Genomic DNA, 24,947 nt, shown 5'->3' with positions numbered 1-24,947 from the left:
TGCCGCTGGAAGCAAGCAGGACCTATGTGACCATCGTGGTACATTATGTGCCCCAAATCGTTGGGAAGCCACTGGCATAATGCATGTGACCTCTAACCTTGCGCAATAAACGAGTAATTCAGCGGATCTTCGACAAAGCTCCGTAGCCAGAAGTCGTCCTCCAGAGCGAATGTAGGCGCAGCTTCTAGCGGCAGCGGCATCGCAATACTGCCCAGTTCTTCTTGCACCGTTGCAATCTGACGCCTCGTTGGCTTCGGCCTTTTCAAGGTCTCCCGCGCAAAATCCGCCAGTTGGCCCTTGACCACTTTTGCCACTGCCCAGCGCTGACCGATGTTATCAAGTGCACTGAGCGAAAGCTGTATATATTCTCTCAGACATCGTGCGCGCTCTTGCTTCTGGCCCATGCAATACGCTGATAGTTGTACTGTTACTGCAAAGGCGATTGAGCAGGAGAAACAAGGCGATAATGTTTGCATTGCTGTTAGGTCGCGATCGATCAGGAGTTGTGTGATTGCATCTGCGGCGCGCATCGCAGAGCCTATGTGAGAGTCTTCATCGTTGAGAAACATTGTGGGTCGATCTGTCGCGCATATCGTCTGGAAGGATTGAACGTTGCCGAGGCCAGATCGTGGAAGATGTAGAAGGATAGAAGCGAGGTTGATGGTCATGAGAGCGCAGGACATTAGTTCGTCGGGTTTCCCATCTATCGTAGCAGTGCGCTTGGGGCTAGGAAGGGACAAGAGGTAACTTCTGATCGAGGCAGCTAGGCACTTGAAGGCAGGATCTGGCTGGTATGAGTTTTGCTGGGTGGTCTCCATCACATCGTTCAGGATGCGCGCTCCTTCGATACGATATGCGAAGGAAGAGTATTGGGTACTGTCGTCTGTAAATGACCGGTCCTGCATGTCATCTAGTGTCCTCGACTCAATAGCTCGGCAATCGTCATAGTCGGAGTCTTCAGACGGTAGTACTTTATGAAAAGCCGCATCGAGTCCGGTTGTTGTTGGAGTGAGTACGCGAATCAGACTGGCGATGGTGTACAACTCCCACCAGGTTCGTCGCCAGCTCTCCTGCATAATAGGAGCATCACTGCTGCCAAACACTTCCAGTTGCATGCCAATCTGATGTGCCGTATTTGTTGCTTGAAGGAGCGTCATATCGCCTTGTCCGCGCTCGCAACGGGCGTAAGAGGCAATTGTCAAGACGAGGTAGGTTTGCACTTTGAAGCCGTCCGCGGGCATGTTTGTGTTGATGATGTCTGAGATCGTGCCAACATCTTCCCCATGCCGATGCGATACGTGGCTGGCGATGAACCGCATGGCACGCTTCAAGTAACCCGGCAGGATGCTCGGATCCTGCATGTATAGCTTGCGAGGGATGATGAAGGGATGTGCTGGGTGGATGTAGCCATAGAACACATCGATCAGGTGGTTTTCTCTCGAGTGTAGTGCTGTTGCACGCGGTAACGAGATGGTGCTATCACTCGAAGGCGTCTGAGCTGTACCGGAGGGACTCTGTTGGTCAGTGAAGACGTTCCCATCGTTCGCACCGGAGGCAGCTGGTGCACCTGGAATATAGTTAGGGGTTCGTGCTGTCTGAGCAGGCTGATCAATCTGCTTTCGTCTCCCGCCAACGTGGCCTCGCCGAGACTGGACATAAACGCAGTCAACATTGATTGAGGCACACCTGCTACAGGCAGGTTGCTTCGCGTCACATTTCAGATGCTTACTCCTGCAAAAGAGGCAGGCTTTCGGGTTTGGTGCTATGGGCGCATTGTCCGGCATTTTGGCACTCCAGCGTGTTCAGACAGGTTCATAATCCAACGCCATAGGTGACCACGAGTTCACGCGGAATTGCTCAACGCGTCATGCGAGGTTCGAGATAGCTTGAAAGAGGACTTATCATGTATCCTATGCAAAGGCGGGACGGTCATGCATGCTTGCAGGATGTCGCCGAACAGAATTCTCATGCTGACATGTTAACCTTGAGATGAAGCAGCCCTATTTCCGACCACAATATGAATGGAGCTTCAACATCACAACGAAGCAGACGTTGGTCGGCGACCAAGTCAGGGCACGAACGAACAAGCCATGCGATTGGTCAATTTCACCATGCCGAGCTTCAGAAGGGGAAGGTCTGTCGAGAAGCCCGCTGATGGTTCCCGAAACCCTACTCAAACTCCGCCCCCTTGCCGAACGGTATACAAGCTGCGTGCTCACTGGTGTGCATTTGGCAACCGGTCAGGATCATGAGACAGTGCCACTCAGCTCTACATGAACTCATGGCCAGTCCGGCGAGCTTTTAGCCATGTACGGCGATACCCTTGTTCAGGTCAATTTTGATGCCCGGGTCAGCACCACACAAAGTATGGCCTCTGTCACACCTTCATTCAAGGGCGTGCAGGGTCACCGCGTGTCTTTGGGAACCATGCACAATTTCTGCCCTGAATAAAAGCTGTCTTCAAGTCTACTGGATCAGCCTGACTTCTTCAAACACGTCTACGCCAGCATCTTGACCAAGAATAATCTGGCTTTTGTTGCAATATTACTATGGCGGAAAAGGACATTGAGACAGTGCCTGACGATCTTTTCACAAATGACACCATTCAATCATTCTCCTGGCTGGACGTCAAGGTGACCGTCAAGGACCGCCAGACCAAAGAGCCGCTGGCTATCTTAGATTCTTGCAGCGGCTATGCTCAAGCTGGCCAACTCGTCGCTCTAATGGGCCCAAGCGGTGGTGGCAAGACAACACTGCTAAACGTCCTTGCAAATCGATCACAGGCTGCTTGGACTGGGTACACCAAAGTCAACTCCAGCCCGATAGGCAAGAAAGAGCTGCGTGAGATATCCGGCTATGTGGAGCAAGATGATGCTCTCACCGGCAGCTTGACTGTCCGCGAGACAATCGACTTTGCCGCCCAATTGGCTTTGCATGGGCTGAGCAAAAAGGCAAGGCAAGGAATCACAGATTCTCTGATAGCCGCATTCGGTCTTCGACAACAAGAGAATACCGTTATCGGGACTCCTATCCGGAAGGGCATCAGTGGAGGTCAAAAGCGACGAGTAAGCGTCGCGAGCCAACTAGTGGCATCCCCAAAAGTGCTGTTCCTCGACGAACCAACAAGTGGACTGGATTCAGCAGCCAGCTACGAGGTAATGAAGCTCATCTCAGACATGGCCAAGAAACATCGCCTAATCATTATCGCCTCGATCCATCAACCCTCCACCACAACCTTCGAGCTCTTCGACAGTCTTCTTCTCCTCTCAAAAGGCCGAACATGCTACTTCGGCCCAGTTGAGACAGTCAACACCTACTTCGACCAAATTGCTCCAATCCCACTCCACACAAACCCCGCCGAATTCCTGCTCGATCTCGTCAATACCGATTTCGATACGAGCGAAAGACCCCAAACCAAAGTCGATCTCGCCACTGTCCAGAACGCCTGGAGCAACTCCGAAGCGCATCGCCTCCTTCAATCCGTCCTCACAAGGTCCGAAAGCGATCCAAAACCCACACTATCAACATCTGCCACCCACCCAACCAGACCCCTCCGGCTCGACCTCCCCCTAATCCTCCTCCACCGCAACTTCATCAAATCCCACCGCGACCTGCTCACCTACGGCACCCGCGTAGCAATGTACACCGGCCTCGCAATCCTAATGGGCACAGTCTGGCTGCGCCTCCCTTACACCCAATCCTCAATCCAGCCCTTCATCAACGCCCTCTTCTTCGGCGGCGCATTCATGTCCTTCATGGCCGTCGCCTACGTGCCCAGCATCATCGAGGACCTCCAGACCCTAAAGAAGGAACACGCAAACGGTCTTTACGGGCCTCTGAGCTTCATGATCGCCAATTTCCTCATCGGATTGCCGTGGCTACTGCTCATCACGCTGATATTCACCGTGATCACATATTGGCTCGGTAACTTCCGGGTTGCGGCTGATGGGTTCTGGCTGTGGGTTCTATGGCTGTTCTTGGATCTCCTCGCGGCGGAGAGTCTGGTCGTGCTTATCAGTGCTATTGTGCCGATTTTCGTGGTTGCGTTGGCGGCTATTGCGTTTGCGAATGGGCTGTGGATGAGTGTGGGTGGGTTTTTGGTGTCGATGGGAACGCTGAATGTGTTTTGGAAATGTGAGTCTGCCTGCAATACTTACTAACCATATACTGTTTCCGACAATGATATGCTAATGAGGCGTCAGACGTCTTCCACTACATCGATTACCAAGCCTATGTCTTCCAAGCGATGATGGTCAACCAGTTCAAGGACACGACGTATGATTGTGAGCGGATGAATGGTGGCGACGAGTTCTACTGTATGTATCCGAGTGATTTGCAGAGTGAAGGGAAGATTCGCGGCACGGCGGTGCTTGAGGCATACCATTATCCTTATGACGACCGCAAGACATGGGAGTGGTTTGGTATTATGCTTGGGATTATTGTTGGGTATCGAGTGTTGGGCTATCTAGCTTTGTGGGCCAGGACCAGAGGTGCATGAGCATTGATGACGCAGCATAACAGACAGTGACTGATCGAGCGTCAACTTTGCCTGCTGTCCGACAGCGTTATCATCTGCCTAAGTCGAGAGCCCTTGTAACTCTGGCAATGTAAGTACTTCCGTCTTAGCGCCCTCGGGGCTCGTCTCTGACTCGCTTGTTGCTCTCGACCACAGTACAGCCTGCTCATATTCTTGCTCTAGCTCTGACGTCGCGTTCAACATTGGCAATCGCATCCATCTGAACAGCCTAGCCACCAAGGCGTGGTTGGCAGCGGCTTGCTAGGAGGTGGTGCAGGCTTCGGTGGTTCAGGCTTCGGTGGTTCAGGCTTCGGTGGTGCAGGACTACTATAGCCGATTGAGACAGGCGGGTCGTCCTCCGAGTGTTTGGGCTTGATTGCCATTGTGCCGACGTTGGTATCGGTAGCGGTGTCAAGTTTGGAAAATTCTGATTGGTGATCGTGCATTGAGTCTTTGGACGAACATGTGTGTGGTGGTATGTAGAAGAGAATGATTGGGAAGAACAAGTCAGAGCTGGGTAATGTTATAAGTGTAAATGTTACGTCAATTGAGGTCGAGGTAATATGGGAGATGCCGTGTTTGTTGCCAGGCTTAAGCACGCGCATGGTCACAAGTGACAACTGCGTACATGGGCTATGTCATAGCAGGTGTTTTGCGTGGTCGATGAACGACGATGAATGACTAGAACGAACTAGGGGTCGTATCAGCATCGAGGCATCTGCTTCACTGTCACGTAGGTGGAACGTTAGATTTGTTGATGTTGTATTGATTCGAGCTCGCTAAGCTAGAGCTTCTTCAGCTAGGGACTATAGAAAAGCACAGGTGACTGTATATTCATCGAGCTTGTTCAACAGCTCAACGTGCTCCTTGTTCTCCCAGCAGCTCACTAGCGATGCTAAGGCCCGTCCTTGCTCCTCAGCGTGCGAGGATGTTTTGCCAGAACGCGCAGCACAATTTAATACCAAGGCATGTCCTTAGCTCAGCACACTTTGGCATCCATCCTCGACATATGTTGCTATAACTTCATACCACAGTGTTTGTGATGCTGGTGTGCTCAAAGCTCGAGCCATAAGCAAATTATCCTATGTTGGCCATCACTTCATGGCCGAAGCGGTGGGTGCGGCGGCGGCTTCGGTTTTGGCTTGATCGGCTTAGGGACCTCTGTGATCGGAATCTCACAGGTAATGGTCGCCTTGTTGATGGCCATAGTCAGGCCATGCTGCCTTGGCTTGAGCGGTGGGTGTGGCGGCGGCTTCGGCTTAGGCTTTACAGGTTTCGGGAACTCTGTGATGGGTACCTCACAGGTGACCATCGCCTTGTTGGTGCAGGCGATATAGTGTATGATCGAAGCACCCGAGCAAGCCTTGTATGGCTTTGTTGGTGGCTTCGGCTTTGGTTTTGGTCGGACTGGACCCATGGTCTGTGGAAGTAGATGAGGTTGATATATAGGTATGATCTTGTCGTTTAACTTGATTAAGTTGATCGATCCTTGCTTTGTTCGGATGGTTGGTTTGACTTGTGTTTGTGTGTAGAGGAGGAAAGAGAAGCTGAAGTCGCGGTTGAAAGCGGTCATTATAGCTACAAGCTGACGCGGGAGGTTTTCATAAACGTAGATCTGAGGCAACGTGCGTGGCGTGTCGTTGACGAACTCGGCGAGCAGCCACCAGCGTGTGAGCACTGCAATCACTGGCTTGTCCTGCGAACACTGCATGTTTCGGATTGTGTACGTCCAAACTGCTGACGCAGTAGGTGTGCGTTAGCAACAACCGCGGCTGAGATGCAAATTTGTTCGACAAGTCATGCTTCGGGGAGTCTTCTCTTCGATTCGATAACCACAAGCTGGCCATGAAACTGGATCTTCGTCATGGTGTGCGTGGACGTCTGTCGTAGCTCTTAAGACACTCAGGTGGTATGCGGTCCCGTGTACGGCTTGAACGACGTCGGTCCTGGCAATACGACCACGAGTTGGAGCTTATGTGGCTAGCTGCATCACTCATCAATCCAGAGTTGAGCTTTGAAATGCTGCAGCTCGTACCGTGCCTAAAGTACAACGGTATTATCAGTGCCAGCACTTGCTTTCTTTGGTCATGGCGATACTCATATCCGTCAAGCTCAGCCTTTTTCTTGTAGCGGGATATGCTGACAGCCATGTACCTCAAGGCCGCTGTCTTACTTACCTAGAAGACAGTCCGGCTAAGAGGCTTGCATGTAGCAAATTTGCCTTTAACAGAATAAGATAAGAACCGATGATACCATGACGCCGTCTACGATCAGACTCTGCCCTAGGGTTAGGGATATGAGACTCTGTCCAAAGAGATCGGAACCACCAAGTATCTGGTCGTCGGCGACAGTGAGGTGTTCGGGTCAAGTTCAAATGATCCGTACTCGAGTAGGTATTGTAAGATGAGCTATTGAACGCGACTTGCCTGTTTGCTTCAGTGCTGACTCGACAACGTTCTCGCCAGAAGCTCTTGTACGTTGACGCGACGGATGTTAGTGAAGGATAAGTCGGCCAGCTGCAAGCCGTAACGTCAGGGCTGCACCGTGCGACGGTACACCTTCTAGCCGACGGCAATTCCCGGTACAGAGGAGAAGAGGCCGCTGAAGGCAGTCGACCCAAACCATAGCCAGGATTCGCATGAATACTTCAAACCACCCGGCTACGCTCGCAATGAGCAAAAGGCAGTGAGTCGGAGCTCAGCCTTGAAAGATCAGGCTATCGAATATGCATTCCAGGATTCGTCAATTACAAGCCATGTCATACCTCAGACATGTACCGTACGGTAGGAAAGGTCGAAGCAGTAAGGATTCGATGAACATCGTTTTGCGGAGTCCTCGTAGTTAAAGATCCCAACAATAATGTCGTCGAACGATGTAGCTTGGGGAAAGAACAAATTGATAACAAACAGCCAGACAAGTTGGAGCTTGTAAGATGCTGAGGCATACAACTGATGCCTCACGCTTACGTCATCAGCTCCGGGAGCGCATGCCAGCCGAAAAGTTCTTGTTTATCAGGTAGGCACGACCAGATCATGTTGAACCACGAGCGCAACTGCCCTTTGCATTGCCGTCGATTTCACCGCCGGTAACACAGTCCCAAAATTCACAGCGCCTACGAGATGGATCAAGCGGCAGAACAACCTCGAAAATGTCCAGGCTTGAACTGTGAAAATGATGCCAGCACACTACAATGTCCGAAATGCAAAGATATGGGAGTCGAGAGTTTCTTCTGCTCACAAGAATGCTTCAAAAGAAGTTGGGTAGGCGCTCACAGTCTAAGTAGGACTTAGATAGCCATGCCAGGGCAATGGACTGATACGGCCACCAGGGTGAACACAAACAATTACACAAGAGTACGAATCCTTTGCGGAATTTTGTGCCTCCAAAAGTAGTTTCTAAAGTTGATCCAGAAACCGGCACATTCAACCCATATCCCACATTCCCATTTACTGGACCGTTGAGACCGCTATACCCTCTGTCGCCCAGGAGGGAAGTCCCGAAGCACATCCCGCATCCAGTATGGGCAGCAGACGGGAATCCGAGATACTCGTTTGCGAAGAGAAACCACATCGATATACTGGATGAGAAGGCCCAGAATGCTATGCGCAAGTCGTGCAAACTGGCAAGGGAAGTCCTTGATACAGTGGGCGCAGCAGTAAAGCCAGGCGTGACCACAGATCAACTGGATGAGATATGTCACAATGCCTGTGTCGAGCGGAATGTGAGTAGAAGCACAAGGTTTGCAGGTCCAAGTCTCATGATTTAATAGTCCTATCCATCACCACTCAATTACAACAACTTCCCAAAATCGATATGCACATCTGTCAACGAAGTCATCTGCCATGGCATACCCGACCAGCGGCCGCTCAAAGATGGCGATATTGTCAACCTTGATGTCTCGCTGTGGTTCGAAGGCTACCATGCAGATCTCAACGAGACATATTACGTAGGCGAGAAAGCCCGGAGCAATCCAGACATCGTCCGCCTGGTCGAGACCACGCGACAGTGTCTCGATCTTGCCATAGCCCAGGCTAAACCAGGCGTAGCATTCAAAGACTTCGGCAACATCATCGAGAAGCACGCCAAATCGCAAAATTTGGGCGTGGTGAAGACGTACTGTGGACATGGCATCAATATTCTATTCCACTGCGCGCCAAATGTACCTCACTACGCGAAAAATAAAGCAGTAGGCAGATTGGCGCCAGGCATGACCTTCACAATCGAACCCATGATCAACGCAACGCCCTCTTCACGAGACAAAACATGGCCGGATGATTGGACCAGTGTGACCGTGGATGGGGCGCCGTCTGCCCAGTTTGAGCATACCCTCCTTGTCACAGAGACAGGCGTCGAAGTTTTGACAGCAAGAAAGGAGGATAGCCCTGGTGGTCCTATTCCCATGCCAAACAGCGATAAGAAGGACGAGAAGGCTGATGACGCAGCAACGACAAATGGCACGACCTAGGCACGACCTGCAAAACAATCGTGGAATTAATTCAGGGGTCTCCGGATATCTACATGCCTGATCGTTGTTGATGGATAACTCAGTCGACGAGTTCGGTGAATACAATGCGGGCATCAGATGAGACATGCATGGATGAACAAGTATGTCATGTAAAGACCCCTAGTAGTGAGCGCCTGCAATCACCGTTCAGGACGTGCTAAAGTCTCGTCACCTCACAAAACAAGAACTGGCGAACGCCACTTATGCAGATAACAACTTTTTCCGGTCGTGTACCTTGGTGCCTGCATATGATTCCCGATGGTACCTTGCAGATTCACGAGCAATGTGGTTCCCGCCGTTGTGGACTCGAGCAAGAGATTACCTTTCAGTGGGGACTCTTCTTGTTGAAATTGAGTTCACATCTGCCAGTGTATCTCCGTGACCCACCGGAGCCGAAAAGATCAGAGACCCACTCTTGTTTCAACCCGATCATGCTCCAGACCTTCCTATTCGTGTTAGCGTCATTCTGTATCTGGACGTCTGCCGGGTGATAGCAGACGTTGGTTCCATTGACCCGCCGATGAGGTGGGGTGCATTTGTTTTATTGTGAGCTCCAGTACAACACAGCATGACTCGAACTAGTGCTTATCTCTATGAAATGCTGGAAGAGCACTCCGGGACACGCACCTGCCAAGTACGAAGTAGAATGTGAGTTGCTGGGCATAGAGTCCATACTGCGTCCAGTGGTTGCTATGTACCCAGAACCAGCGACAGCCTTGTCCTATCCAACAGTTGCTTACCCAAAAAGTGATGTACTGTACTCTATGTTCATGACCATCGTAATATCCCTCATAAGTAGCTATCTATACAGAATGTAAAGTCCACCAAACTAAAGTGCCTCTCGGGCAAGATCTATGTGTATTCCGAAACCAGCCCAACATGTAAATAGTTACCATCAACTCTCTCGCTAGGCGTACCCCATGACCTATACGCGACCCTAGAAACTAAACGTCATAAGCGCCGGGTTCAGCGCAATCGGCATCAACAAGTGACTAGCAGCGACCGTGCTCATCGGCAAGATCGCAATGAAGTCCTTGATCCTCCAGCTCCAGGGCACAAAGTTCGCGCAAGCGAGGATGACCATGCCGACGATACTCAGTACCGCGAAAGCGATACTCCACTTAAACCGGCGTAGGACCTTGGGCACTTCCATGAAGAAGTTACTCTTCTCTTCTTCCTTGGAGGTACTTCCCCATGTCATGTTGATCTCGAACATGTGTGCCAGAAGTGCGGAGGAGACGTGAAGAGACAGACCGCCGAGGAAGATGGAGAGGAGAGGGATCCACTTTATGTTCTCGAGGAGGGAGCTGAAGAAAGATTTGTCGCCGATACGGTAACGCATGATTGCGAGCGACAGGTTACCCAGGCCGTTGAAGACGATGACGATGGAGAACCAGACTTTCCAGCTGTCGATGTAGTATTTGTCTAGGTAGCCGTTGAACCAGCCGATTGCGAAGTAGTTTGCTAGAGTCATGATCCAGGCTGCGCCCTGTGAATAGAGTGTTAGTGATGTCGTGAGGATGAGTAGGTTACTCTGGACTTACGATTGCGTAGTAGGTGCCGATGTAGGAGATGATGGTGATCTTGCTGGTGAATCGGATGTTTGAGAACAAAAATCGTCGGAACAGGGGGGTGAAGGGGCCGGCATATATCCACTTTCTCATGGGGTGAAAGAGCAGTTCGTTACATCCGTATGCGTACTTCTCTGCGTGTATGCGTTAGTACATGTATCGGTGAAGGGTTGTGGTGGTGGAAAAGGCCTGGAGTGGGAGGGGGGTTAGGAGGAAGATCCGGGTTTCGGGAAGGAACACCGCCCGGGCAATCGAGCCAAAACCCATGGCGAGATGCATCTCGACATCAACGACCCCCGGCGTGCCCCAAACACTCGAAACGGCGTCCTCAAATCGTGATTGAATTTCAAGAAAAATGGAAAATGACTTACCCCATCGCGCGAGCTCGTCGTACACGGTCAACGAAACACCCTCTTTGAACCCTTCTCCAGCCCATGCAGCCAATCTGATGATATAGCCGTCGCACTGAAGACGAAGTGACATGTCGAAGTCCTCGCTCACATGTGATTCGGACCAGAATTTCTCGTAACCGTCTTCGTCGACATAGCTGACTTGCTGGATAGCACTCCAACGTAGAATAGCATTGTGCCCGACGAAAGGAGCCACGTCTCCGTTGGCGACAGTATACCGGATGGCCATATAGATGAGGTTGGTGAAAAAGGTAATTCCGTTCTCAAAGAAGGTATTGACAACCTGCATGACACCAGACGAGAACTGCATGATACCCACGTTGGGCGACTGCTCCATTTCCGAAGCTGCATCGAGGAGACAATCCAGGGGTACCCTGGTGTCACTATCAATGAGGAGAATGTAGTCGCCAACCCGGATGTTGCCTTGGACCCAAGCTCGGGGGTTCTCTTGAAGAACCTCATTGAGACAGGTGTGATATGCGTCATTCTCGTCGTGTTTGTTCCACCCTTGGGGCCGGTTGTAGCGAGTAAGTTTCTCTTCAACTTTGCAAGACAGCATAAGACCGTAGTTCATGTTGGAGGCTTTCTTGAATTTGCCCTTTCGGACGAATCCCTCGGAGCCATGCTTGGGACGAGCGGTCCAACCAATGCCGTTGTCGGCGTAGAACTCCCGCCTGGCTTGTTGTTCTTCCTCGGAGATGAGCTGCATACCGTCGTCGTTGATGAGAATGTTGGCAGAGCCCCCCTGGAGTTCGTATGTTGACATGGCAGCTTTGATGGACTTGACCGTGGGTTCAATGACAGATTCTAGACCTTCTTTGTACACGGGGCACTGGATTGTGACGTGAGGAAGGTTGCTTCGCAGTCTTGGCGAGCGGTTGGCGGAGTAGAACTTAGAGTTGGTCACCAGCTGTTGGATCGGACCGCAACATTGAGAGATACAACCGATAATGACCTGGGCGAAGAAGAGGGTGAAGAAGATTTGGACCGGGATGAGTGCTAGGAAAGCCAGCCGAATGTAGGATTTGTCGACTGCTATCTCCTGCGCTAGAGACCGAGCAGCAAGTCCGAGAAGCACAATGACGATGATCAGGCAGAAAGCCACAAGGACAGTGTTCATCAGATGAGTAGGACGTTCTTCGGGTGCAGCGGCTTGTGCTTCGTCGTCCATGAAAGCGGCTTCCTTGTTGTTCATCATGTCTTGGAATTGGTCTTCATCAGCGTCGCTCATCTTCCAGATGATCTCTCGAGTTTGTTCTTCGATGTCGGTTGCCCTGTTGATCAGGTTCTGGGCTTCGTCGTCCCACACGACGAGCAGGCCTTCGTCTTGAATGAACGCACCACACTGTGCTTTTCGTGCTTGTGGGAGGTCTGCCATGGTCGGGACAACCTGCATGCGCAGGCCATCCTTCAATGGGATGTCCGTAACACCGCCGGAGCACGCCAGAAGTGTTTGGATAGTTCTTGAGTTCACGGTCATTGCGGACTATTCTGGTCAGCTTTCGGAGGGTCGAAATACTCAGGGTACTCACCGGTAGATTCATCTCTGTTACTGCCCGACCGAACGGTGTGTCAAGCAGATGGGAGGGACAAGCAACATGTTCGCCTCTTGCTCTTCGAAGCACGATTCCTTCGTTGTCATCCCGTCCTATCCACAACTTCGTGGCTTGCTTTTGGTATAGATAGTTTACCATGACCTCATGTCGGAGGCTACTCAGCGTTGACTGCCGTGTATTTAGTGGCCTTGGAGGTGCTGGTCGAGGACTTGGCGGCGGTGGGAATGAGTCTGGATTTACTGCAAACTGTGGCAGTTGTGGCGGCTGTGCTGGATTGTGCTCAGCCTGTACGTCAGGCTGAACATACAATGCGTTGCCGTGGTGGGCATCTCCCCTCCCGAGTGCTTCTGTGAACTGTGTTGAGAAAGCTGTCCCTATCGTGTTGGGGCCAGCCTCCCCCATCTCCTTGTTACCGACTGGTGTCTCCTGGACACGGACTTCTTGCTTTGGTACACCCATAACGAGAGAAATTCGAGACGAGCTCGAGGGTAATGGGGTGTAAGGCGGCAGAAAACGAGTGACTGAAGTCGCGCAAAACACAAAGAAGGACTGAACACTGATGAAGGTAAGAGAGAAACCTGGCTTGATGAAGACATATGCGGTCTGCCGATCAGGCCCAGCGCTGAAGGCAGTTCCACATAGAAACAACAACGACCAGGGCCATGTCCTTCTGCCCACCACGTTCCTGAATTTCGTCGATACCGCTTATCCGTCTACCCATGCATAGAGACATGTTGAGTGGCTTGCCGTGTCCACATTCAAAGCATAGAGCCTTGGCAGAACTGATCTGGAGGCTCTGGTATCCGCTCACCTACAGTGTAGCCGTTCATGTCGTGGTATCGCAACCAAATCGGCTAGGCCAGCCAAGCGCCTGTAATTGTTCTGGCATGGTTGCCAGTCACGACAAGGGAAGCCTTGTCAGGCCCGGCGTGCTCTCGAGCACGTGGAACATGCCATTGTCCGTCAAGGACGAGGGAGACCAGAACACCCTCTCCAAGTATGAGACAATAGCGGAAACACAAACTCTTGGTGTTCGGACTCTCCAAAACACAAGGTCAGCAACTGTCCGAGCATTGTCATCATCCTAGAGTTTCTTCACGCTATTCGATTCGGGCAACCGTTGAGACAACCATCTTCACAAACCGTTCCGGAAGGCAATAATGAAGGTTGATGTCGATCAGATAAAAACGCTAGTCCGTATCGAGATACCACTAAGCTTATTTGGCGGCCTCCTCGTGCTGGAAACACGCTAGCACAACTAGAACGCCCCTTTCTGTTATCTTTTTGGCACCCCTGCACCTCGTGCCGGACGAATGTGCCGAACGATCCATGTGAGATGTCCCGCAGGTGACCGACCAGTTGGCATTATCATTCCACTCACCAGTGACAAAAGTCTGATGTCGCGCAATGTTGAGTTTGCTCGCTCGACGATAAAACGGTCTAGCAGCACCAGCGTTTGAAACGTTGTCCGTTATGCCAGCGAAAGTTTGACTCAGAACCATGAACTTGGACGTTAAGGCTAGCCTTCTGATACGTGCTTCCGAAGCTATCACCCGACACGGCTAGCCAACCCACTTTCTCGTCAGTGGCCTGAAAACAAACTTCTCCAAGCAACCATAGTCCGAGTCGCCACTCGCTAATCTGGCTGCTCGTACATTTCCAACCCACATTCTCTTCCCTGCACGGTCATTCGCTGTCGCACGCATTGTCAGCCACTCCGAAGCTCTTCTACAGCCGCAATTCGGGTGATGTGCCGCGCATGATGCGCCTGTCACCGACCACATCTACATCTATCGCACGCCGTCGGCGCCTCGTGGAGCACACCGGAACAACATATTGCGCCAACGGGTTTCCAAGCCAAGACAATGAAATTGATCGAGTTCGAGCTGCAAACCTTGCTGTCAGGAGTCATAGGCCAACAGGCTTGGATCCGGTATGAAGCTGCAGATACTGTAAGGGTACCTGGTCTCGCAATCCTTGGTTCCATGTGCTTTCGTGCTATTGTTGACCATACAGGATCCTCACGATAAGGAGAAAGTTGGCAGCATCCACGTCTTTTGTGCCGCTTCTCAAAACGTGCATCTATTGTCTGATCATCCGAAACATAGCAATCTCGAGCAGACGCCCGCCCAGAACACGGGAGAGTGAAGGGAAAACAGTCAATCTGAGTGCCTTGGATTCGAAGTACTGTTCGACCTAGCTGTTTCTGTACAGAATCAACTCAACTACGTTCTTTACACCAGGTGTGCGCGAGCAACCCCCTCTCAGCAACTTTCTAGAGTTGCGTCTCGTCCGCCAAACTTTGTGTCTCTCTTCGACTTTCTGTACCTTCCAGCAGATTCACGATGGCCTCCCGGACGCCCTTCCACCAGTCACAGACTTCTGCAAATGATAACATCGGCTTTGTGTCTGGCACAGCGACGCCCAGTGTCTACAGCGAGAAGCGCAATCCGTTTGATACACCAGTCGACACGCCATATGGATCTTACCCGGTTTCTGCCACGACTTCACAGCTAACGGTCAACCGTGGCGGCATAGCATCATACTTCCACTCACGACGTGTGAAGAAGGGAGAAGTCGACAAGCCATGGCTGTCATCGAAAGACCCGAAAGAGAAATGGATTACTATCATCCCGATGATTGGGATCCTTGTGGGGCTAGGCCTTGGAGCACTCCTCGTATGGGATGGTCTCAAGACAGTCGTCAACCATAAGTACTGCTCGGTGTACTCCACGGACTTTGCCAATGGTCTAGATGAGGACGCATGGACAAAGGAGGCCGAAGTTGGTGGCTTCGGTAATGGCCAATTCGAACAGACGACGATTACAGACGAGAATATCTTCATTCGAGATGGCATGATGGTCATCAGGCCAACTTTGCAAGATGAAAGTCTCATTACCTCGGACAGCGTCATCAATCTTACAGCGGAAGGCATCTGCAGCTCGACAGAATGGAATAACTGCGTCACGAGCACCAACACAACCAATGGTACGATCGTTCAACCAGTGAAGTCTGGGCGTATCAATCTCAAGAACAAGGCTATCAAGTACGGTAGAATTGAGGTCGAAGCTCAGCTTCCTTCTGGTGATTGGCTGGTAAGTCTTTCATGGCATTCCCTCCGTCCAAACGTTCAAGCTTGCCGAATTTGTGCTTGTGCTTCGTTAGGCTCTGTAAGCCGGAAGCGCAGACCCTTATACGCTATCTGAGGGCTGGCTACCTTTGGGGCCTGCAGCACTCATAATGCTACGGTGGGATCTTTTGACATCAAGCATAATTTCGGCAACTTTGACCGTGTGGAGGGAGGCTCCGTTCATCGACGGCGTCCCCCCCGGTGTGTATAAGTACTAACTTCGTTTTAGTGGCCCGCCATATGGATGTTGCCCGTTGAAGCAAAATACGGACCATGGCCTCTCTCAGGTGAAATCGACATCCTCGAGTCTCGAGGTAACGACCACAACTACGCTCAAGGTGGTGACAACATCTACTCCTCGGCACTCCATTGGGGCCCCGACCCGGCTAATGACGCTTGGTGGCGGACCAACAGCAAGCGCAGCTCGCTGCACGATACTTTCGCAGAGAAGTTCCATACTTTTGGACTGGAGTGGAGTGAGAAATACCTTTTCACTTACCTCGATAGTCGACTTCTGCAGGTTATGTATGTCAATTTCGCCGCTAATGAAGGCCTCTGGGCTCGAGGCGATTTTCCACTCTCAGACTCGAATGGCACCCGCCTGATAGATCCCTGGTCGCAAACGGGACAACCGAGCACACCCTTCGACCAGGACTTCTATCTGATCATCAACTTGGCGGTGGGAAGTGAGAATGGTTGGTTCCAGGACGGCCAGAGTCAGAAGCCATGGGTTGATGGCAGTCCCACCGCGAAGAAGGACTTCTGGAATGCTCGGGATAAGTGGCAGAAGAGTTGGGATGAGGGCAATCCTGAGCTCCAGGTTCGAGCTGTTCGAGTATGGCAGCAACAAGGCTTCAATGGCTGCGATGCTGGAGTCAGCTTGTAGGACTCTTTACGCTTTCGACCTTTCATTCTTGATATCCTAGGGCATATACAGGTAGGCGTACGAGGTGTTGTTCTAGACAGCTGCTATATTAGAATATAATCTGTACATGATGAAAGAATGGTTTATCTTACTCATGTTTCAAATCGGCGTCAAATGTGAAATTGTGCTAGCAAAGGATAATGTTGCCTGGATCTGCTGGTGCAGGACATTGACGGCTAGATGCCTGGCGGGTCGTCAAGTAGAAGTAGAGTACGCCAATCTTCCGAGCGTCGGGAGCCTGCCAAGCACACTCGATGGGGAGCTCGAGCTCGCGGTAGTGCGCAATGCTACAAGTGCTTTCCACCTCAAAATACATCATTTCTAGGCCACCTTTAGGCATGCTTCTTAATACTGGCGTCCTCCCGTGCATCAGATTGCGTATTTTGCTGGACTCCGAATCAAGTGCTGGTGCCGTTGCTGGGACTTAACTTGAACACTTCTGAACAGACTGGAATTAACAAGTAGTGCTCAAAAGCATGGCAGGAATTCATGCGAGACACGTTTCAGCCCAAACTGAGCCTGAACTGAGTATTAAGTGAGAGTATTTGGACTCAGTTCCAGCTCAGAATGGGGTCGACCACAGTAGCTAGGACCGCATCTTCGAGTATCGCAGACTAACCAAAGATGGCAAATGATGACAATCGGTGACTTCCTCCCTCCCCTTGTCCTTCGCGGTTTTCAACCAATCTCACCGCTAGAACATCAACCGATGATATGCTAGCTCAAACAATCCTTCTGTCGATAGTATATTGGCTCGAAGTATTTGGCCAATTCGGGCGCGCCAGGGCTGTGTCTGCCAACCCGCCTGAATGCTGTCTGGAGCCATCTTCAAACAAAGTGCACCGAGCAAACCTGTCTCATTGGCCGAGAAAAGTGGAGTCTATCGGGAGCGCGTGCTCGGCATAACGTTGACGATGGACGAGCTCGGACGAGCTAGGACAAGAAGCATAGCGCTGAATGCCTCATACCAATTTGCTGACCACAACTCGAGAATATAAGAAAGTGCAATGGCTGCTGCTTCTTGGAGCTGTGATACCGCAGGAACAACGATAATCCAGACGCGTATCACTCAGCTTCAACATGGGTCTTGACAGCGCCCTCAACCGTCTAAACAACGTCTACCACTTCAAACCCGAAACCAGCATCCCGGACCTGAGCGGTAAGGTCATCATAGTCACCGGCGGCAACATCGGTATCGGCTTCCAGTCAATCCTTCAACTTGCGCCGCACAACCCGCAGAAAATATACCTGACCGCCAGATCGAGAGCCAAATATGACTCTGCAATGACTGAAATCCGCAAGACTATCCCAACAGCCGACGCCATGATCCGCTTCATCGAGATGGACCTGGCATCCCTCGCATCTGTCAAGAAAGCAGCAGATCAGATAGCCAGTGATACTGACCACATCGACGTCCTCATAAACAACGCCGGCGTTATGGGCATGCCTGCATCTCTAACAAAAGACGGCTATGAGATCCACTTCGGCACAAATCACATGGGCCATGCCCTCCTCACCAAGCTTCTCATGCCCATTCTCCTACGAACAGCCGCCAAGACATCCGACGTGCGCATCATCAACGTCTCAAGCGGTGCCTACGACTTTGGTGCCTTCGACGAGAAGCTAGTCAAGACCGATATGACGGCTCAGGGCAGCAATTTTCTGCCTCGCTATGGCCAGTCAAAGCTGGCTAATATTCTTCACGCCAAGGGCCTCGCGAAGCACTACCCCACTATCACGGCGGTCGCGGTCAACCCTGGTCGTGTCAAAACAGGTCTGTTGGATGGGATGTACAAGGAGGGGCGCTACAAAGCGTATGCCTACTTTCAAAGCTTCTATGATTTCGTCGTTGGAGCGCTAGACCCGCCTGTCGGAGCGTACACTCAAGTGTGGGCTGCGACGGATCCGGACAAGGAGCATGTGAAGAGTGGGGTGGTGTATAATCCTGTTGGTGTGAAGGATGCGGGTAATAAGCTCACAAAGGACGAGAAGCTGGTTGACAAACTGTGGGACTTCACTGAGAGTGAATTGAAAGGATTGGGATATTGATTAAGGGGAGCTTGCTTGCTCGTGTTGCGCTGAGATAATTGCTTGAGGTTCTAGGTGTGGTGTTCTGCGAAGCTGTAGGCTCATGTTGTTCAATATTGTAACCATCGTTGCACACTTTCGAAACCCGATACAGATTCGGAATAGCTATACCTCTTGGTTCGAATCTTCGAGGTTTATACCGATACACCTTGCTATTACGCTAGCCGAATTATGTAACCTCCTTTGATAGGAGGTAGATAGTAGGTTAAGTGTTAGCTTATAAGGGATACTATCCCTATCGATAGTGGAAGTCGTTAGCTAGTCTTCACCTAATCAAGTATCTTTGTAAGGGTTCGAGATATACTTAAGGTCAGTTTAAGGTTCCGAAGTTCTCGAGGTATCATCATACAGGTATCGGTAGTGTGCAACACTGATAGTAACAACTCATTCATGCAATAATTCTTACCCAAGGCGTCCTCCGCACACGGCTGCTGGAGTCCTCCTGACAAGCTCCGCACAGACATCTAACAATTGCTTCATAGCCCGCCAACGGTTTCCAAAAGCCTCGAGATCTCCCGCTCAAAGTACGCGTCGGCGCTCATCATCCCATCCACATCAACACCACAGGCCGCCACCTCGTCCAGATCATACGTAACTGGGAACTCATTCTGGAAGATTTGACTCGCAACCACCATATCACCCTGCGCCGCTCGCTGTCTGGCGTCCTCCTCACTAAGCTGAATCAACTTGATCTGTTTCTTGGCGCCAGCCTTATTCAGCGCAGCGTTCATCCTCGAGATAGTCTCACTCGTAGTCAGATTCTCCTTGGCCATGGGGATGGCCTTGCCCTTCCAGCGCTCGTTCCACTCTTCGGCGGTGCAGGTGAGTAGCCTAGCGGCTAGGACACCTATGTCCTCTGGCGCGAGCATAGAGACGCGATAGTCTGGCTTTAGGGCTGTCGTGATGATCTGCTTGGTCTCTAGTTCCGGGTACATGAACTTGGATCCAGGCGCAAGGAAGTTGGTGAAGAAGGCGCTACCTCGGATGATTGTCCAGCCGTCCGTGAAGTCCTCTCGGGAAGTCCCTGTGACTGCTTGCTCGCATGCAATTTTGGACTTGGTGTAGTATGTCATCCACTCTTTGGGATGGTTGGGGATGTACTCTGTGAACAATTTGTCGTTGGAGGGCCTGTGCATGACAGCGCTGGAAGAGAAGACAACGCGCTTCAGCGTTACAATGGCGGCGCAGGCTTCAATGAGGTTGCGAGCGTGTTGAGCTTCTCCTGTTGGATCCGTGAACACCGGCGTGACGTTGAGGAAAGCACTGGTGCAGGAGGTTGCGGCGGCCTTAATGGAGTCGATGTCATCGAAGTCACCTTGGAAGAGTTTGATGTTTGGATGTTGGGCGAGAGCCTTGGAGGCCGCAGAAGCAGGATTCCGAACAAGAGCGTGTATGGTGACAGATGGGTGTTGGCTGGCAAGTAGTGCGTTGACGAGGCCGCCGCCCTGCGCGCCGGTAGCGCCTGTCACAAGTATGATGTGGGACATGTTGACGAAGTGGTGGTTTATGATGCGGTAGTGGAAGGTTGTTTGGTGGGTTGATGGTATGGAAAGTATGTTTGAGCAGAGGCAGAAGAGCAGAGCAAGCTGGTGCCCTCAGGAACTTATAAAGATTCGATACACGCAACGCTAAATCCTTGGAATTGAACGGATCTCCAAGATATTCAGTCCATCAAGATCCAGCATGACAAAGAACCTTGCTGTTGACGCTGAAATTGAAGAAGGCTCCAGCACTGCGTTGAGGCTACCCAGGAGTACTCCTATTGCTCTCGGCCGAAAGACCCACAGCTCTGACAGCGATGGGCGGAGTGATCAAAACCAAGGAGTAACGCCTGCAATTGACCGTACTAGTTTCCTCTTCCTTCGTTGTGCGTTCCAGATGCGACCAAACTGTCGAGGACAGCTTTTTTCTCTGCCTACCGTCGGTCACTCCCGTACAGAAAACTTGCAGCTCGGCATCTTGAGGACGATGGTGAATGGCTCCTCCAAGCTTTAGTGCCAATGATCCCACGAGGCGTCTCGCCGATTTCAGGTGAACAAAAGAGCTCTTCTCGGCTATACATAAATCCTCGACCTCCTACTGCACACCACCGTCACTGTACCTTTGTATCACTTGGGCACCAAGTCGAACGTCAGTCCTTGACTGAACTTTCCAGAGATCGATTCGTTTTCCCAGTAAATGTGAGAGATCTTCTTTTGCTACTCGATCGCCGCAAAGCATATACTGACATTCTTGACCAGAGCCCGATTTCCTGCTTCCAGGAGCCTAAGTGTTTTGACCTCAACTATGTAGTCATGGATCAGCCCTTTTCCAATGCTCCTTCTGGCTACTTCTCATCTGTATTGCGTTGCGAATCTCAAAGCCAATGGTGACACAGTCGTGCTTCGGATGTCGAACAAGATAAAGAAGACATTCATCACGACGATGATGGAGAGGAGGAGAAAGATAACGGCGACAGCTTCGCCATTGTTCAATCATCAAAACTCGGCTTTCGTCTGTTCCTGCTGAGCCGTCAGCAAAACCTACCCTCTTCTCGGTTATAAAGCTCCATCCTCTTTGCAATTCGGCCTTTCAAATCTCAAACCGGAGCTGACATGGTAATCGCGGAGGATGGTATGAGCGTGCTCGCCGACTAGGAGTGGGGTGCAAACTAGCCGATGTCGTTCATACGAGTCAGTCTTCATGCCAGTTCGTCTAGAATGGTAGCTCCGGGCTCATCACACGCAGACTAGGATACGGGATAAATCCTAGAAAGCTTGAGCCTTACGCATACCACCCTTGCCCAACTCACGTTTTGGCCGGAACACGAAGATAGGTAGATATTAAAGGAGAACGAGTAGCGGTGGTGTTTAGAAACGCAGTTCAGGCGCGACTGCGGCGTGTGGGGAAGGTGCGATCCGATGGTCCAGTGACGGAGTCCTCCGGACCGCGCCTAGGCCTAGCGCATACTGTACCAGCAGGGTCGTGGTTCATCTTGTCAATCTTCGAGTTCATATTGTTACTCTATGTCGACAGTCAATTGTCCTGCGACGATTGCAGTTGGGGACCTCATATCATTTCTCTTTGAACACATTCGTGCTCACTTCCGAGGAGTCGGAAGTGTTCTGGGCGGCTCCTCGGGTGGCGCCTCCTCCGGTCTCTTTCATAAACTGCAACAGCGTCTGCCTCGCAACAAAATTACGACAATAATCCTCGGGTCCCGCGACTCATCAACCATCTCTCATGGCCACGTACGGGCTTCCCAGCCTGGTCCAGCAGGACCCTCACAATGCGCATGCGCGTATACTCTTCCGTATATTCCAAGTCCAGGCAGGAGATTCGTGAACTCGTCAGCTGTTTTCCCAGCCCCCAACGCCGTGCCTGGCAGAGCGGAATGATGCTCTCGAAGCAGAAATGCAAAAACAAAAATGGGTATCATCTCACCAGTGCGCCACAAACGCACTTCTTCATATCAGCAAAAAGTCCCAGCAATTCTCTCTCATTACATCTCGCCAATGAACTTCCTGCGTAGATCGAATTTGGGGAACAGAACCGGGACCGACATTCGTATTGAGCGGAGGCAGAGGTGAGCTGTTGGGACTCAGAGCACCAGCAGTGACAGGGGTGGCCTCACAGACTGTGGCAGACAAGATAATGTCGTCGTTCCTTCTCCACACTTCGTTGAGCAATTTGTACATTCGTCCAAAGTTGCCGGTGTTGCCGGAGACGCCAAGGAGCCCGATCCGTTCGGCGAGGACTTTTCGAAATGGTGAGCTGGGGGTTGAGCTTGAGCCAGCGATGAGTAGAGGCCACACTAACGACCGGTCAAAACCATCTGGACCGCTCGGGATGAATTTTAGCATGTCGGCGATCTGCTGAACAAGGTTGACTGAAGCTTGACCGTATCTATCGAATCCAGGTACAAGAGAGCATAGATAGAGTCGAAGTGCCTTTCGGAAGATGGCAGTGATATTGCGGGAGAGTTGTCGAGGGCGAATGGCGCCAGAGCTTGACCACGGGTGCTGGATGGTCTCGTTGGGGTTCTCGGTAGCATCGAGCTGTTGGCCGAGGGACTGCACATGTGAGCAAACACCAATGTCATCCAAGCGCTTTTCCAGCCGAAGTGCGTCAAGACATGAGACTTCCGAGAGGAGGTACATGACATTATCTTGACATCCCATGAGCTCGGCCAGACCGGTGCTGCCAGCTGCCAAATGGCGATTTCGGTAGGTATCGGCAAACACCGGTGCTCGACCGAGCATTGTCGACCCAAGAATATCAATCCAAGCAGTGAGTGTCATGTTGAATGGTGGGTGGGCGACGTGGCCTTGAGCAGGTATCTGTTCAAGCATTTGCGGGAGATCGAGCTTTCGGACAAGCTCAACAGCGGCTTGGAAATGCTGGTGCCAAGGGATGTCACGTTCCATATCGTCCGCTTGACCTGTAATGCACTGCAGAGAGATCATGCCCAAAGTGGCTTCCAGGACCTGGAGATGATTCGAATCAGCGCCCAGGTTGCCAACAACTTCTTGCACAAACGCGAACTTGTGCCTCAAGACGTCCCCATCAATGTTCTCAGATGTGTTCAAACCCAGCGACTTCATATGCAGGGCGGCTGCACTCAAGCAACAGTGTAGATATGCTTTGTTGGTTTCAAGCGCCGGTAAGATGACATCAGATTTCACGGAGCCGTGCTGGTTGACCTCCAGAATAGGGAATACCATGGGTAGAACGTTCTGGAGAAGGTGATTCAACAGTGGCTGGTCGCAGTCATCGACTTCGATCTGAGCAGTCTGCGTTGATTGTGGCACTTGAGGTCCGTGCGAGAAGTCAAAGAAGTTGAAGTCGAGGCCTTCCTCACCATTCCAGTCTTCTGTTGGCGTCTCGAATTGCGTTGACTGCAAGTAGTCGTCGCCTGTGAAAGATGGAAGCACTGAATGAGCAGGCGGTGGGACGAAGGTGCTGAACGTTGAGATCGATGAATCGCGGCGTGTTGGAATGTCGTTCACATACATTTGTCTTTCAGTCTTCACGTCGACTTCGTATGTGTAGCCCTGACCAAACATATCTGGATGGCAGAAGTACTGCTGCGCGTGAGGGTCGTACAAGCCAGGAGTGCTGGCAAAGGCCGGATCGAGAGCTGTATCATCAAAGTCGTCAGATTCTTCCGAATCTCCTCGCCCATACATGTCTGGCGGCGGCATTGCATGCCTCATATTCGGTGGTAGCTTGGTCGCATCCTGGAGTGAAGTCTTCTCATTGGTCTTGGTGCGCTTAATGATAGACTTGATGTGGTCCTTCTGCTTCCTCCTTGTGTCGTTGTTACTCCACCAATTCGGTCTCTTGTATTCGCACTCAAGTCCAAGATTCCTACATGCCCTGCACCGCGGCTTCTCTTCGGAGCACTTCTTTCTCCTCAACCGGCATGTGAAGCACCCTGAGTTGTCAGCAAAAGCGCCGAGGCGGAATATAGCTATCGCCTACCTGAACGTGATCTCCTATGCATCTTCGAGCTCTTGGGTGAGGTTGCCTTGCCTTGCGCCGGTATCGTCTGCTGTTCGGTTGCTTGTGCCATGATGTCGGTAAGTCGTCTATCTCGGTGTCGTCTAATAGGCAATAACGCTCAGGTGATGGGTGAAAATATTATATACTGTAAATGCGAAAGGAGCCAGTCCTTGAGGTTGAAGTTGAAACTAAAACAAGAATGATAGATACAGCCCGCTGCTGTCGCTTTTGGTAATTAAGTATTAAGGAATGTATAAGCAAAGTCAGTCCAGCTGTCTTTGCAAGTGCCTAAGGACGACGACGACAATATCGAAGGTCCAACAAGGTCACAGCGGTCCTGCCTTTGGGGTTCAAGAACAGGTGGATGGAGTGTTGGCGGCAGATGAGACTGAGTATATGTGTATCAGTATCGCGGAAGTCGTGCATATGCAGCATTCTATTTTTACTTGGAAAACAGCAAAGACAGATGATGCTCTTTGGAGTAGAGACAGTTCAAGCGCGCAAGAGGATTCTGATTGGATCGACTTCTGTAGCTGTCTGAGATGAACGAATGGGAGGGAAACAGCGGCATGTTGTTATCTAAAGATATCGCGCCTGTTTGGCCATGGGAAAGGCGCCATCTCTCTGTCATGTGGATGGACGACTCAACTCGGAAGGAAAGCAAGATGGTCGTGAACAAGGTCGGGAGGGGATCAGATCCTCGCATCGTGAGTGGACAGCATCAAGTCTGCACGGTGAGTGAGAGAGGCAGGACGAGTTGTGG

At 51.3% G+C, this 24,947-nt stretch overlaps 9 protein-coding genes across 9 annotated transcripts; 4 read left to right on the top strand and 5 right to left on the bottom strand.

Annotated features, from left to right (window-relative positions):
* Positions 1-92: 92 nt before the first annotated feature.
* Positions 93-1,784, bottom strand: PMZ80_003950 (uncharacterized protein; the record flags this gene model as incomplete). Its single annotated transcript, XM_064872377.1, has 1 exon — positions 93-1,784. The coding sequence occupies one exon, from the start codon at positions 1,782-1,784 to the stop codon at positions 93-95; it is 1,692 nt and encodes a 563-aa protein (XP_064731035.1).
* A 765-nt stretch (positions 1,785-2,549) lies between these two features.
* On the top strand, positions 2,550-4,498 carry PMZ80_003949 (uncharacterized protein; the record flags this gene model as incomplete). Its single annotated transcript, XM_064872376.1, has 2 exons — positions 2,550-4,134; positions 4,203-4,498. The coding sequence occupies 2 exons, from the start codon at positions 2,550-2,552 to the stop codon at positions 4,496-4,498; spliced, it is 1,881 nt and encodes a 626-aa protein (XP_064731034.1).
* A 1,117-nt stretch (positions 4,499-5,615) lies between these two features.
* On the bottom strand, positions 5,616-6,227 carry PMZ80_003948 (uncharacterized protein; the record flags this gene model as incomplete). Its single annotated transcript, XM_064872375.1, has 1 exon — positions 5,616-6,227. One exon carries the CDS (start codon positions 6,225-6,227, stop codon positions 5,616-5,618), a length of 612 nt encoding a protein of 203 aa, XP_064731033.1.
* A 1,408-nt stretch (positions 6,228-7,635) lies between these two features.
* Positions 7,636-8,981, top strand: fma1 (Methionine aminopeptidase 1; the record flags this gene model as incomplete). The annotated part of the gene is made up of 3 exons (XM_064872374.1): positions 7,636-7,776; positions 7,845-8,237; positions 8,286-8,981. 3 exons carry the CDS (start codon positions 7,636-7,638, stop codon positions 8,979-8,981), a joined length of 1,230 nt encoding a protein of 409 aa, XP_064731032.1.
* A 976-nt stretch (positions 8,982-9,957) lies between these two features.
* On the bottom strand, positions 9,958-13,016 carry PMZ80_003946 (uncharacterized protein; the record flags this gene model as incomplete). Its single annotated transcript, XM_064872373.1, has 4 exons — positions 9,958-10,509; positions 10,565-10,725; positions 10,963-12,487; positions 12,534-13,016. The coding sequence occupies 4 exons, from the start codon at positions 13,014-13,016 to the stop codon at positions 9,958-9,960; spliced, it is 2,721 nt and encodes a 906-aa protein (XP_064731031.1).
* Positions 13,017-14,902: 1,886 nt separating this feature from the next.
* On the top strand, positions 14,903-16,573 carry PMZ80_003945 (uncharacterized protein; the record flags this gene model as incomplete). Its single annotated transcript, XM_064872372.1, has 2 exons — positions 14,903-15,652; positions 15,917-16,573. 2 exons carry the CDS (start codon positions 14,903-14,905, stop codon positions 16,571-16,573), a joined length of 1,407 nt encoding a protein of 468 aa, XP_064731030.1.
* A 1,119-nt stretch (positions 16,574-17,692) lies between these two features.
* PMZ80_003944 (uncharacterized protein) lies at positions 17,693-18,661 on the top strand (the record flags this gene model as incomplete). The annotated part of the gene is made up of 1 exon (XM_064872371.1): positions 17,693-18,661. The coding sequence occupies one exon, from the start codon at positions 17,693-17,695 to the stop codon at positions 18,659-18,661; it is 969 nt and encodes a 322-aa protein (XP_064731029.1).
* A 515-nt stretch (positions 18,662-19,176) lies between these two features.
* On the bottom strand, positions 19,177-20,187 carry PMZ80_003943 (uncharacterized protein; the record flags this gene model as incomplete). The annotated part of the gene is made up of 1 exon (XM_064872370.1): positions 19,177-20,187. The coding sequence occupies one exon, from the start codon at positions 20,185-20,187 to the stop codon at positions 19,177-19,179; it is 1,011 nt and encodes a 336-aa protein (XP_064731028.1).
* A 1,959-nt stretch (positions 20,188-22,146) lies between these two features.
* Positions 22,147-24,254, bottom strand: UME6 (DNA-binding transcriptional regulator ume6; the record flags this gene model as incomplete). The annotated part of the gene is made up of 2 exons (XM_064872369.1): positions 22,147-24,116; positions 24,164-24,254. The coding sequence occupies 2 exons, from the start codon at positions 24,252-24,254 to the stop codon at positions 22,147-22,149; spliced, it is 2,061 nt and encodes a 686-aa protein (XP_064731027.1).
* Positions 24,255-24,947: the final 693 nt, after the last annotated feature.

Source organism: Knufia obscura, assembly GCF_036327395.1.
Source record: "Knufia obscura strain CCFEE 5817 isolate CBS 148926 chromosome Unknown scaffold_4, whole genome shotgun sequence".
Taxonomy (NCBI): Eukaryota; Fungi; Ascomycota; class Eurotiomycetes; order Chaetothyriales; family Trichomeriaceae; genus Knufia; species Knufia obscura.
Note: the sequence above shows the minus strand (reverse complement) of the source record. Positions and strands in the feature narration are given on the sequence as shown.